Raw genomic sequence first — 13463 nt, 5'->3', positions numbered from 1 at the left:
CATAATCATGTCAGAGTGCAGGGAAATGGTTCAGTGGGAAGAGGCAGGTATGGGTTCACATCCAGGTGCAGCCACTTCCAGCTCCACATCAGGCTGAGCCTCAGTGTCCTCATCTGGAAAGTGGCCAGGAAGCATCCCAAGACAAAAGATTTTTTTTTTGAAAAGATTTATTTATTTATTCATTCAGAGAGAGCGAGAGAGAGGCAGAGACACAGGCAGAGGGAGAAGCAGGCTCCATGCAGGGAGCCCGATGTGGGGCTCGATCCCGGGTCTCCAGGATTACACCCCGGGCTGTAGGCTGCGCTAAACTGCTGCGCCACCAGGGCTGCCCCCAAGACAAAAGATGATTAAACATAACATGGCCTTGTGATGAAAATAGCACTCTACCTCTGTGATCCCCCTCCCTCAAACCTATAACCAACCCCTACTGTAATCATGAGAAAAACATCAGAGAAATTCTAACAGAGAGACATCCTGTGATACACTTGACTGCTTTCCTCACAACTGTCAGGGTCATCAACAGTAAGTGAGTCTGAGAAACTATCACAGCCAAGAGGGACCTATGGAGACATGACAATTTTTTTTTAATTTTTTATTTATTTATGATAGGAACACAGAGAGAGAGAGAGGCAGAGACACAGGCAGAGGGAGAAGCAGGCTCCATGCACCGGGAGCCTGATGTGGGATTCGATCCCGGATCTCCAGGATCGCGCCCTGGGCCAAAGGCAGGCGCCAAACCGCTGCGCCACCCAGGGATCCCGAGACATGACAATTTAATATAAGGTGCTATCTTGGATGGAATCCTGGAACAAAAAAAGGACATTTGGTGAGAACTAGGAGAATCTGAATAAACTATGGGCTTGAGTTTATTACTATTATTTCCTTTCTTTTTTTTTAAAGATTTATTTATTTATTTATGATAGAGAGAAAGAGAGAGACACAGGCTCCATGCCAGGAGCCCAATGTGGGACTCGATCCCAGGACTCCAGGATCATGCCCTGGGCCAAAGGCAGGCACTAAACCGCTGAGCCACCCAGGGATCCCTATTATTTCCGATAGTAATCCTATATCAATGTTGGTTCACTAATTATAACAAAAGTACCATTTATTAATGTTAGATATGTTAGTAATTTAAGATATTAATAAAAGGTGAAACTGGGACGCCTGGGTGGCTCAGCAATTGAGCATCTGCCTTCAGCTCAGGGCAGGATCCTGGGGTCAGGGATCACGTCCCACATCAGGCGCCTTGCGGGGAGCCCGCTTCTCCCTTTTCCTGTGTCTCTGCCTCTCTCTGTGTCTCGCATGAATAAATAAATAAAACCTTAAAAAAAAAATAACAGGTGGAAACTATGGGACAGGGTGTGGTGGCGGAGGAGGGTAAGTGGGAACTCTCTGCTCTGGAAAGATAAGTGAATGAGTAGATAAATACATAAAATAAAAATAAGAGGGCCTCGGGGTGCCTGGGTGGCTCAGTGGCTGAGTATCTGCCTTTGGCTCAGGGCATGACCCTGGGGTCCTGGGATCAAGTCCCACATCAGGCTCCCCGCAAGGGAGCCTGCTTCTCCCTCTGCCTCTATCTCTTTCTCTCTGTGTCTCTCATGAATAAATAAATTAATTTAAAAAAAAGATAGGCACCAATTACAAAATAGAACATATTATGTGAAACATCCAGAATAAGTAAATCTATAGAGACAGAAAGCAGATTAGTGGTTGCCAGGGGCTGGGGGAAAATGACTGCTAATGTGTAGGGGGTTGCCTTTGCAGGCATTAGGGGATGAAAATGTTCTGGAACTGGAGATGGTGGCACAACAGTGAATGTAATAAATGCCATTGTATTGTTCACTTTACTTTTTTTTTTTTTCACTTTACTTTTTTAAAAAGTTTTGGGTTTTTTGTTTTTTGGTTGTTGTTGCTTTTTTTTTTTTTTTTTTTTTTTTTTTTTTTTTTTTTTTTAGCAATCTCTAAACCCAACATGGGCCTTGAACTCACAACCCTGAGATCAAGAGTCATATGCTTTTTCAACTGAGCCAACTGGTGCCCCTGAATTGCTCACTTTAAAAATAAAATGGGGGGTACCTGGGTGGCTCAGTGGTTGAGCATCTGCCTTTGGCTCAGGTTGTGATCCTGGGGTTCTGGGGTCCTGTCCCTCACTGGGCTTCCTGCAGGGAGCCTCCTTCTCCCTCTGCCTATGTCTCTGCCTCTTTCTGTGTCTCTCATGAATAAATAAATAAAATCTTAAAAAAATAAAAATAAAAATAAAATGGTTAGTTTTATGCTATGTGAATTTCCCCTAAAAAATGTTATACAAACATTTGAGGGCATCTGGGTGGCTCAGTCAGTTGAGCGTCTGCCTTCAGATGAGATCATGATCCTGGAGTTCCAGGATCAGGCCTGTTGTCAGGCTCCCTGCTCACCCCCCCACACTTTGCCCCCCCACCCCATCTGTTTCTTCCTCTCCCGCTGCCCCTCCCCCACCCCCTGTTCATGTTCCTTCTCTTGCTTGCTCCCTCACTCTCTCTAAAATAAATAAAATCATTTTTTAAAAAAAGCATTTGATATCTTTTTTCTTTCTTCTCAATCACATCCAAGCCTTTGAAACTTCAAAGCCAGGGATTCCCTTGCAAACCTATACTGGGGAATGGGGGATGGGGGATATTAATGTAGTGGGGAAAAATAAAACATGTGCCTTAGAATCAGACATGCCTATCTTTGGGCCCCTGCTCTGCCATTTGCTGGCTCTATGACCTCAGGAAAGTTACTTCACCTCTCTGAACCTGTTTACTCATCTGCCAAATGCATGATTGGTAGGGACTATTCACTGAGACCCACAGCTGAGACCTAGGCCCAAGAGAAGACATGCAGGCAATGATAGAATTAGGTTGAGTGCAAAGGGATGGGGTGAGGGTTAAGGTTACAAGCCATGCAAACCCCAAAAACAATCCCTTCCATTAAAAGGTGCCAATGAAAATATATACACCACTTCAAATGATCTCTTGCTGACAGGGCTTGCTTGTTCGTAAAAGTTATTTCTGCGACAGACAGATTCAAGGCCAACTGAGAACAGGTTCCGAGCAAAGCAAACACTACAGCCTTATCTTGGGGACATAGCATGGGTATAAAGAGGGAGGCCATAAGTGATTTTAGTCCTTTCTCTTGCTCAGCAACTTGACCACAAAATGAAATTCCTCGTACTGGCTGCTCTGCTCACAGGTAGGCGAGTCTCCCCCAGTCCCACCCCTTTGGTGCTAAGATTTCACTCCACAGGAATGGGGGCCGTGGGTCACAGGGTTGGCTGGACCTGAAGCCTTTACTCTGGGCTATCTATTGGGCATAACAGCTCCCATCCTGGGGTTCCTTCAAATCCCCCCCATAGCTGGCACCTTTACAACCTTTAGGGGTCAGATGACCCCTCTCAGAAGGGCCTACCTACCCACCTGAGAAAAGAGAGACCTCTCTCCTTTCTCTCTACCACATGGCCTTGGCATGGTGTCTTCCATTACCCACCTTTGCCTGCAATTTGTATCTTGTTCTTGTATCAACAAGATTTCCTTTTTTTTTTTTTTGAAACAAGATTTCCTTTTTTTAAAGCTTTAATTAATTTTTACGTAAACTCTACTCCCAAAGTGGGGCTTGAACTCAAGACCCTGAGATCAAGAGCTGTATGCTCTACCAACTGAGCTAGTTCCTTTTTCTTTATTTTTTTTTTTTAAGATTTTATTTATTTACAGACAGATAGAGAGAGAGAGAGAGGCAGAGGGAGAGGGAGAAGCAGGCTCCATGCAGGGAGCCGGACGCAGGACTCGATCCCGGGCCTCCAGGATCACACCCCAGGCTGCAGGCGGCGCCAAACTGCTGCGCCACCGGGGCTGCCCTAGTTCCTTTTTCTTCTCCACGTACACCGAAGCGTGGGCTCCATGAGAGCAGTGATAGAGCTATTTGCACCATTTATTGACTGAATGAATGAAATAAGATGCATTAAAATTCAGATCCCACCTCATTCATTCATCATTCTTTCATTTATTCAACATTGATGTATCAGAGGCTCTAAGATCCAGCTCTGGGTTGAGACTAAGGACTCACAGATGAACGAGTCATGCTCCCTAAGGAACACACACACGTGCGTGCACACACACATGAGAAGCAGCTTTGTGCAGGTCTAGCCTGTGCAAAGAGCAGAGCTGGCTGGATCAGAGACAGAGAAAACCAGGGAACCAGGAGGGAGCTCTAGAGATGGACCAATGTAGCCAGGCTACTCCTGTCTGCTTCTAGTGTGGAGGCTGCTCACAGGGGACAGTGTCCAGCTGCCACCCTTTCTTTGCCCTAGGGTTTAATTATTTTTAAGATTTATTTATTTATTTGAGGAGGGTGAGGGGGAATAGGGGAGAGAAACCTAAGCAGACCCCATGCTTAGCATGAGCCCGGCACAGAACCTGATCCCACAATCCCAAGATCATGACCTGAGCCAAAACCAAGAGTTGGATGCTTAACCAACTGAGCCACCCAGGCACCCCTGCCCTGGGGTTTAAACATGCAGCAGCTCTAGTGTGCACAGCAGATCAAGGGAAGAAAAAGCAAGGTGTGGGGCAAACAGATGATACTGGTGGCTGATTGAATGGGGCCCCCAAAATCATATAGTGCCTCTTCTCTTTAGGGCACCAAATCTTACAGGGTATGGCTCTGAAAATGAGGTGAAGGGGTCCTGCTTCCTGAGTCTGCTGTGTGAAACACTGCTTGGTTTGGGCAAGTGTTCAGCTACAAGCAGACTTTTTTTTTTTAATTTTTTTTTTTAATTTATTTATGATAGTCACAGAGAGAGAGAGAGAGGCAGAGACGCAGGCTCCACGCACCGGGAGCCCGATGTGGGATTCGATCCCGCGTCTCCAGGATGGCGCCCTGGGCCAAAGGCAGGCGCCAAACTGCTGCGCCACCCAGGGGTCCCCTACAAGTAGACTTTTTAAAAACTTATTTGTGGGTAGCCCCGGTGGCGCAGTGGTTTAGCGCCACCTGTGCCCAGGGCATGATCCTGGAGACCCTGGATGGAGTCCCACGTCAGGCTCTCTGCATGGAGCCTGCTTCTCCCTCTGCCTGTGTCTCTGCCTCTCTCTCTCTCTCTCTGTCTCTATGAATAAATAAATAAAATCTTAAAAAAAAAAAAAAACAAAGAAAACTATAAACCCTTTATTTAAAAAAATAAATAAATAAAAAATAAAATGAAAACTTATTTGTTAGATATTTATTGAGCACCTACTATGTGCCAGGTACTTTCTTTAATTGGTATGTTGATTATTTCATTTATATAACTCCTCATACACTTACTGAGTGCCTACCATGTGTCAGGCCCTGGGGGAATAAAAGCCCTGAGGCCTGTCCTTGAGTTTATGGTCCAGTGAGAGGGAGGCATTAAATAAATAGACGGATACATACTGCTAGAGGTTTGAGGAAGCAAAGAACATAAAGAAAGGTGATAGTAGAGAAGCCACATAGCTTGGGTGGTCAAGAAAAAGGAAGTGGCTTTTTTTAAAGATTTATTTATTTATTTATTTATTTATTTATTTATTTATTTATTTATGTGCAGAAAGAGAGGGAGAGATAATTCCAAACAGGCTGGTCGCTGGTCTGTTTTTGCCGAGTGTGGGGCCCCATGCAGGGCTTGATCCCATGACCCTGAAATCACAACCTGAGCCAAAACCAAGAGTCAAATGCTTAATTGACTGCACCATCCAGGTGCCCTGAGGAGGTGGGATTTAAACCAAGATCCAGCTTTTTGAAAAGTGAGATGACAAGTGTGCCAGGCAGAGGAAACAACAGGGACATAGGCTTTGAAGCAGAAGAGATATTGTCCTGTTGAGGATGGCAGGACACACAGGCCTCCTCACAACTCCTTATACTCCTGCCCTATCTCAACCTCGCCATTCCCCTCGCTTCTCGCCTAACTCATTTTTTTTTAAATGTAATGTATTTATTTGAGAGAGAGAATGAGCAAGAGAGTGAGCAAGAGAGAGCACTAGTGGGGGAGGAGCAGAGGGAGAGAAAGGAGGCTCCTGGCTGAGCAGGAAGCCCCACACGAGGCTCAATCTGGGGGATCATGACCTGAGCCAAAGGCAGACAGTTAACTGACTGAGCCAGCCAGCACCACCACTACCACCCCCACTTAACCCATTTTTTTAAAGATTTTATTTATTTATTCATGGGAGACACAGAGAGAGGCAGAGACATAGGCAGAGGGAGAAGCAGGCTCCATGCGGGGAGCCTGATGTGGGACTTGATCCTGGGACTCCAGGGGATCAGCCCTGGGCTGAAGGCAGGTACTCAACCGCTGAGCCACCCAGGCATCCCACTTAACCCATTTTAGATTCCCCTTACCATGTTCCAATTTTTCCATCTCCTAAAACAATATCTGATTTCCTTATTTATTTCATTTATTGCTTGCTGTTTTTCTCCCCTAGTAAGACGTACGCTCAATGAGGTTATAGATTTTCTCTTTGCTTGCTGATGTATCTCTGGTTCCTAGGATAGTGACTGGCCCATAATAGGTGCTTAGTAAATACTTGTTGGATAAATAATGGGGACCCCTGGGGTGCCTGGGTGGCTCAGTCAGTTAAACATCTGCTTTCTGCTCAAGTCATGACCCCAGGGTCCTGGGATCAAGCCCTGCGTCAGGCTCTCTGCTCAGTGGGGAGTCTCTTTCTCCCTCTGCCCCTCACCTTGCTTGTGCTCTCTCTTGCTCTCTTTCAAATAAAATATTTTTTTAAAAACGGGGAACCCATTGAAAACATATGTTCATACAAAAACTAGTATGCAACTATTAATAGGGCATACTATTAGTATTATTAATATTATATACTAATATTAATTATATTATATTATATATTAATAACATACTATTCACAAGAGTCGAATTTATAAACCCAAATGTCCATAATGTGATAAACAGATAAACAAAATGTGGTCTATCCATAGAGTGGAATACTATTCAGTTATGAAATGAATGAAGTACTGTTATATGGCATAATGTGGATGAACCTCAAAAACATTATGGGGCACTTGGGTGGCTCAGTGTTTGAGCATCTGCCTTTGGCTCAGGGCATGATTCTGGAGTCCTGGGGTTGAGTCCTGCATTGGGCTCCCAGCAGGGAGCCTGCTTCTCCCTCTGCCTGTGTCTCTGCCTCTCTCAGTGTGTTTCTCATGAATAAATAAATAAAATCTTTTTAAAAACCCAAAACATTATGCTAAGTGAAAGAATCCAATCACAAAAGGCCACATACTGTATGATTCCATTTACATGAAGTGTTCAGAATAAGCAAATCTATAGAGAGAAAGCAGTTTGGTGATTGCCAGAAGAGAAAGGGGGAACAATTTCTAGTGGGTAGAGGGAGTTCTTTTAGGGATGATGAAAATGTTCTGGAATTAGTGGTGATGGTTCCACAACTCTGAATATCTGCTGAAATCTGCTGAAATGTACATTTTAAGTGGTTAAATGGTGAATTTTACAGTTATGTGAATTTTTTCTCAATAAAAAGTTATTTTTTTAAAAAAGTGTTACAGAAAGGATCCTTACCCAGTTACCAGGTTCCTGCATCCAGCTGTCTTCCCAGAGGCCGCGTTGGGCCAGAGAGCAGCAGGCAGTCAGCGGGGCCCCTGGGCACTGGCAGAGCTGATCAGGACTGATGTAAACTCTGGCCCTGTCTTCTTGCAGTGGCCGCTGCCGAGGGGGGCATCAGCCCGCGGGCAGTTTGGCAGTTCCGCAACATGATCAAGTGCACGATCCCCGGGAGTGACCCCTTGAAGGAGTACAACGACTACGGCTGCTACTGTGGCCTGGGTGGATCCGGCACCCCTGTGGATGAGTTGGACAAGTGAGTGATGGATCTGCAGGGAAAGCGGGGTGCTCTTGGGGTGGGGGGAGGGCACAAGCCAACGACCTCACGAGGAGACACAGAAGGGGGATTTGCATATTTGATAAAGATAACACAGCTTCACCTCTTATCATATAAACAAACAGGCTCCAAGAGGCCCCTGAATCCAACGCTCTCTTAGGAGGAAAAGCGAGAGGTGGAGAGGTCTAGTAGTCGCGGCGGCGGCTGCCCTCTAGTGGCAGAATGTCGCAACACAAGACACCACCGCAACGATTCAATTGTCCTCTCCCCGTGCTGGGGAAGACTCCCGCTTCATCTTCAGAATATATTGTACTCTATGCCTGCAACCATTGTCACATCGCCTTCAATAAACATGATCAGGGACGCCTGGGTGGCTCAGTGGTTAGGCACCTGCCTTTGGCTCAGGGTGTGATCCTGGAGTCCTAGGATCGAGCCCCACATTAGGCTCTCCTCAGGGAGCCTGCTTCTCCCTCCGCCTGTGTCTCTTATGAATGAATCTTTGAAAATCTTTTTTAAAAATACAAAATATAAATAAATAAACCTGATCAAAGGATTTAAGTTTTTTTTTTTTTTTTTTTTTTTTTTTTTTTTTTTTTTTTTTGAGCCACAGGACCAATAACTTCTGGAGCATGTCCACTAAATCATCCCTCCCTACCTATTCCTGAGGCTGAGCTGCTTCCCTACCCCTTCCTCAGCCCTGTCCTTCTCCCTCTCCAGGTGTTGCCAGACGCACGACCACTGCTACTCAGAAGCCAAGAAACTGGACAGCTGTAAATTCCTCCTGGACAACCCCTACACCAAAATCTACTCATACTCATGCTCCGGCTCTGAGATCACCTGCAGCAGTAGGTTTAGCCCCTTGTTGGCTTGTCAGCCCTCAGTAGACATGGGAGGAAAGAATAATAATGACATCCACCATTGATCAATCACATCCTTGGTGCTAGGCTGTGTCTCCTTGAATCTTGGCAACAGCCCTAGGTGATCGGAATTATTATTATACCCATTTTACAGATGACAAAACAGCCTCAGAAGGTTGAGCCAATTGCCATGGGGCACACAGCTCGTAAATGGTGGTGTTTGGTTTTGGACACAGATCTATATGACTCCAAAGTCTCTGCTCTTAACTGCCATGCTATACAGCTTCGTTATTTCATAAAAGGAGCTTAGAACTACCATTTATGAGTTTCTTATTACATACCAGATACTAGGCCAAGCAATATATGAGATAGGTTTTATTAACCCCATTTTACAGGTGAAGAAGCAGAGACTCAAAATAGCTACCTGCCCCAAATCACATACCTTCTAAGTGGTAGGGCTGACTTTTGAACTCAGCTGTGTCTGATTTCAAAGGTTCTGGTCTTAACCATTAAGTTATGCAGAATTCATGGTGAAGCATGTCCTTCTAATTGTCTGAAAAGAAGACAATTTAGAGAGGTGAAGGGTACTTTCTGGATTTGCACTGCTCTTTACTATGCACCCATGTATGGGTCCCACTTTTCAAAACTGTACATAGGGTGTTGGAATAACCACAATCCAAATCCAGAAGGCTGAGAAAAAAATTATCAGGAATCCCATCGTCCTGAGGAATAAACAATTTCATAGCTCTGTGTTCATTTGTGCTTATCCTTGGAATAAGCTGTATATCATCATAATCATAGCTAGGCATGTATGTGCCCACCTCAAATCCTTTGTTTCTTCTGCATGAAACACTTGCCACCTGAAGTCTCGGTCCAGGACTTTGCATGTCTCTTTCTCGATACTGTCTTCCCTTCTGAATCTCTTTTAAATCACATACACACTCCCTTCATCTCTCCAGCATCCTTTATGTTCCTTGTCTGCATTGGTTTTTCCATGGAATTTCTCAGCAGCTAAAAGGTTTATGTTATTTATTTTTCTATCTCTCCACTAGAAAGCAGGATCCATAGGAACAGAGATTCTTTTCTGTTTTCTTCACTACTCTATGCCCAGAATCTAGAGCAGCGGCTGGTATATTGTAGGTGCTCAGAAAACATCTGTTGAATCCACAGTCTAGATGCAATCTTGTGTTCTGCTTTTTCTCACTTATCACCATGTTCTATTTTTCCATGTTGCCTCATAATCTTTCTCGTTACTCCTTTAATCTCTGCAAGGCATGGTTTAATTTGCTTTCATAGTCCCCTGATCCCAGCTATTTTGGTTGTGCTCCAATTTAGAAAGACAAATATAATGGGAAATCATATTTTTGCACTACCACATGATCAGCAGGGTTCCTTTCTATGGATTCTAGATTTCTTTATAAATCTGATAAGAGCTATGGACCCTCTCCCCAGAAAACACACACACACAAATACACACACACACACACACACACACATACATTTTGCAAATAACTTATTAATACAGCTGCCACCCAAAGGCAAGTTAAGAAGCCTACATCAAAGGGTGCCTGGGTCGCTCAGTCGGTTAAGTGCCTTCAGCTCAGGTCATGATCCCAGCGTCCTGGGATTGAGCTCCGTGTAGGGCTCCTGCTTAGTGGGGAGTCTGCCCCTCCCCTCTGCTCGGTCTCTCTCCCTCAAATAAATAAATAAAATCTTAAAAGAAGCCTGCATCAAAGGACATTTATATTAACAACTCGATATATAAATATCTCATTATGCACACTTTATAATCTAATTAAGTGCTAATTATGCTTCACTGGACTGGGCCAGAAAAGCATTTGTGATTGTTGCTTTTTCAAAGATTTTATTTTTAAGTAATTTCTATACCAAATGTGGGGCTCAAACTCACAACCCAAGATCAAGAGTTGCATGCTCCCACAATTGAGCCAGCCAAGCATCCCACATTTGCTATTTTTGAAAGGATCAGAGAGAAACAAAACTTAAATAAAATTATTGAGTGTAAGCAGAGGTACATAATGAAATTATGGTTAACAAAGTTGAAATGTATCTTAAAATTTATTGTTATTGTTTCTTTTGGTTAAAAAAGTAAACAAGGCCAAAGTAATGTAATTTTAAACTCTTCAGAAATGTATCATAGGAAGTGGAAGGTGCCTATAATACTACCTCCCCAAATAACCAGTTGGATATATTGCTCTTCATTTTCCTTTAATAAAATATCTTGGAAACATTTCCACACATAAAAATACTTAATTATTTTAAATATCTATATAATACTCTACTGTAAGAACAATCTGTAATTTTTAGAACATGTGCTTTAAAGTTGAGAAATTGCCTGGGCTCCTGGGTGGCTCAGTCAGTTAAGTGTCTGAGTCTTGCTTTTGGCTCAGGTCATGATCTCAGGGTCCTGGAGTTGACTCCCCTGTGGGGTTCCACACTCAGCTTTGAGTCTACTGGAGAGTCTCTCTCCATCCTCTCTAAAATAAATAAGTAAATAAAATATTTTTTTAATGGGGCACCTGGGTAGCTCAGTCAGTTAAGCATCTGAGTCTTGGGTTCAGCTCAGTTCATGATCCCAGGGTTCTGGAATCTGAGTGGGGCTCCCTGCTCAGCGGGGAGCCTACTTTTCCTTCTCCCTCTGCTGCTCCTACTGCTTGTGCTCACTCTTTCTCAAATAAAATCTTTAAAAAATAAAAATAGAGGGACGCCCAGGTGGCTCAGTGGTTGAGCATCGGCCTTTGGCTCAAGGCGTGATCCTGCAGTCCCGGGATCAAGTCCCACATTGGGCTCCCTGCATGGAGCCTGCTCCTCCCTCTGCCTGTCTCTGCCTCTCTCTGTGTCTCTCATGATTAATAAATAAAATCTTAAAAAAAAATAAAATAGAGAAATTGCCTTGCTAAACTTCACTAAATTGAAATATACAATACTTTGCTGCCTTGAGTGTATGTTTTAGTGTTTTCCATATTGTTTTTTTTTTCATATTGTTTATAAACTGCTTGCTTATATTATCCAAGATCTATAACTATATGGGTTTTTCAAGCTCATTTTAAGTCAAATAGGACCTTCCAAAAGGCACCCATCACACCTAAGTTTGCCAGATTAAACACATGTTGCCCAGTTAAATTCACCTTTCAGCTAGACAATGAACATTTTTTATTCTACCTTACAAACACTGCATTTATTGTTTATTTGATATTCTGGTATTTTTATTTGCTAAATCTGTCAACACTAAATTTGTATCAGTGGAATGGCCACCAGATTATTTCAGTTAATTATTCCTGCCTCCGGATTGAATAAAGCAGGATCTACCTTGGCTCAATCCTCTCCTCTTGCTCTTTTCCAGGCAAAAACAAAGACTGCCAGGCCTTCATCTGCAACTGCGACCGCAGTGCTGCCATCTGCTTTTCAAAGGCTCCGTATAACAAGGAGCACAAGAACCTGGACACTAAGAAGTACTGCTAGAATTGAGTCTCCTCTCTGGAAAGCATCATTCCTACATGCCTCATGACCTTCACCCTACCCTGTGTCCTCCAATAAAGCACTTTGTTGAAAGGCCTCATGTTTGGAGACTTTTATTCTGTTTGTGGATGGAACATGACTAAGTCTCTTCTAGTTCTTTGTGAGCATCATGCCTTCTAGGGTTGGAAGTGGAATTAGAGGCATACTTCTAGGAAGTGAACACCATAAGACCTGAATAATGATTAATAATCACTGATTATTTACTCTGTGCTAGATGGAAAAAATATATATCCTCTGAGGTAAAAACTTACCTCTTGGGGCGCCTAGGCGGTTCAGCGGATTAAGCCTCTCTGCCTTTGGCTCAGGCCATGATCCCAGAGTCCTGGGATTGAGCCCTAACCCGGGCTCCCTGCTCAGCAGGGAGTCCGCTTCTTCCTCTCCCTCTCTCAAATAAATAAATAAAATATTTTTAAAAAGAGAAAACAATCCTACCTCTTTTTCATTATCCCAAGGGCTGGGGGAGAGAGAAAACAAACCCCTTTAACAATCTTTTAATGAGTATCTGCTGGGTGCTCATTAAGGGAAATGGATATGGGAAACACTAGTACAGTGGCTGAGATTTAAATAAGTAATTTAATGAACTGAATTTTGGATATTCTGAGGTAGCAGTAATATCCCAGCAGCCACAGTATCTTCGCAGTGCTTAGCACACCTCACACGCTCATTAAATAATTGTTCAACAAAGGTACATGTTGGCGCCAAGGCTTGCGGCACTCGAGGAAAAAAACCACGTGGCTCTATTTACCTTTTCAGATCACGTGATCCTGAGCTCAACCCAATCATTTCCCCGGCCCCGCCGGGACTTCAGAGTAAGAAATGTGATTGGGTATCTCTTGGACACGTGGTCCGGGTTCCTTTAAAAAAAGCGTAAAGCTCCGCCCCCAGACTCTGACCCCGCCCCCTCGCGTCGGCCCGAGCTGGCGCAGGCGCGGTGGCTGGTACCGGTTGCTCCAGGCGGCGTCAGGGTGAGGTGGCGGCCAGGGCTTCGGATGCGGCTTCCTGGGTCTTCCGTGCGCTGTTCTCCAGGGTCAGAATTCGGCAGGAAGAAAAGAAGGGGCGGGCCAAGTGCGACAAAAGGGCGAGCTCACGTGGGTATGACGTTGGGGCCCACCTTCCTGCGGTGCGCGTGCCTGTCTGGGCGTCTCGGCCCCCCCCCACGGCCCTCCTCCCCTAGCCCCCTGCCAGTTTCTGG

At 44.4% G+C, this 13463-nt stretch overlaps 1 protein-coding gene across 1 annotated transcript; it reads left to right on the top strand.

Annotated features, from left to right (window-relative positions):
* The first annotated feature begins 3140 nt into the window (after positions 1-3140).
* On the top strand, positions 3141-12308 carry PLA2G1B (phospholipase A2 group IB). The gene is made up of 4 exons (XM_026015907.2): positions 3141-3210; positions 7697-7856; positions 8595-8722; positions 12096-12308. Exons 1-4 carry the CDS (start codon positions 3177-3179, stop codon positions 12212-12214), a joined length of 441 nt encoding a protein of 146 aa, XP_025871692.2. The 5' UTR covers positions 3141-3176; the 3' UTR covers positions 12215-12308.
* Positions 12309-13463: the final 1155 nt, after the last annotated feature.

The sequence above is a fragment of the Vulpes vulpes genome, chromosome 10 (assembly GCF_048418805.1).
Source record: "Vulpes vulpes isolate BD-2025 chromosome 10, VulVul3, whole genome shotgun sequence".
Lineage (NCBI taxonomy): Eukaryota > Metazoa > Chordata > Mammalia > Carnivora > Canidae > Vulpes > Vulpes vulpes.
Note: the sequence above shows the minus strand (reverse complement) of the source record. Positions and strands in the feature narration are given on the sequence as shown.

Coding starts and splice junctions, on each gene's coding strand:
- PLA2G1B (XM_026015907.2), top strand. CDS start 3,177: ATGAAATTCCTCGTACTGGCTGCTCTGCTCACAG. Junction 3,211..7,696: donor ACTGGCTGCTCTGCTCACAG/GTAGGCGAGTCT, acceptor GTCTTCTTGCAG/TGGCCGCTGCCGAGGGGGGC. Junction 8,723..12,095: donor CTCTGAGATCACCTGCAGCA/GTAGGTTTAGCC, acceptor GCTCTTTTCCAG/GCAAAAACAAAGACTGCCAG.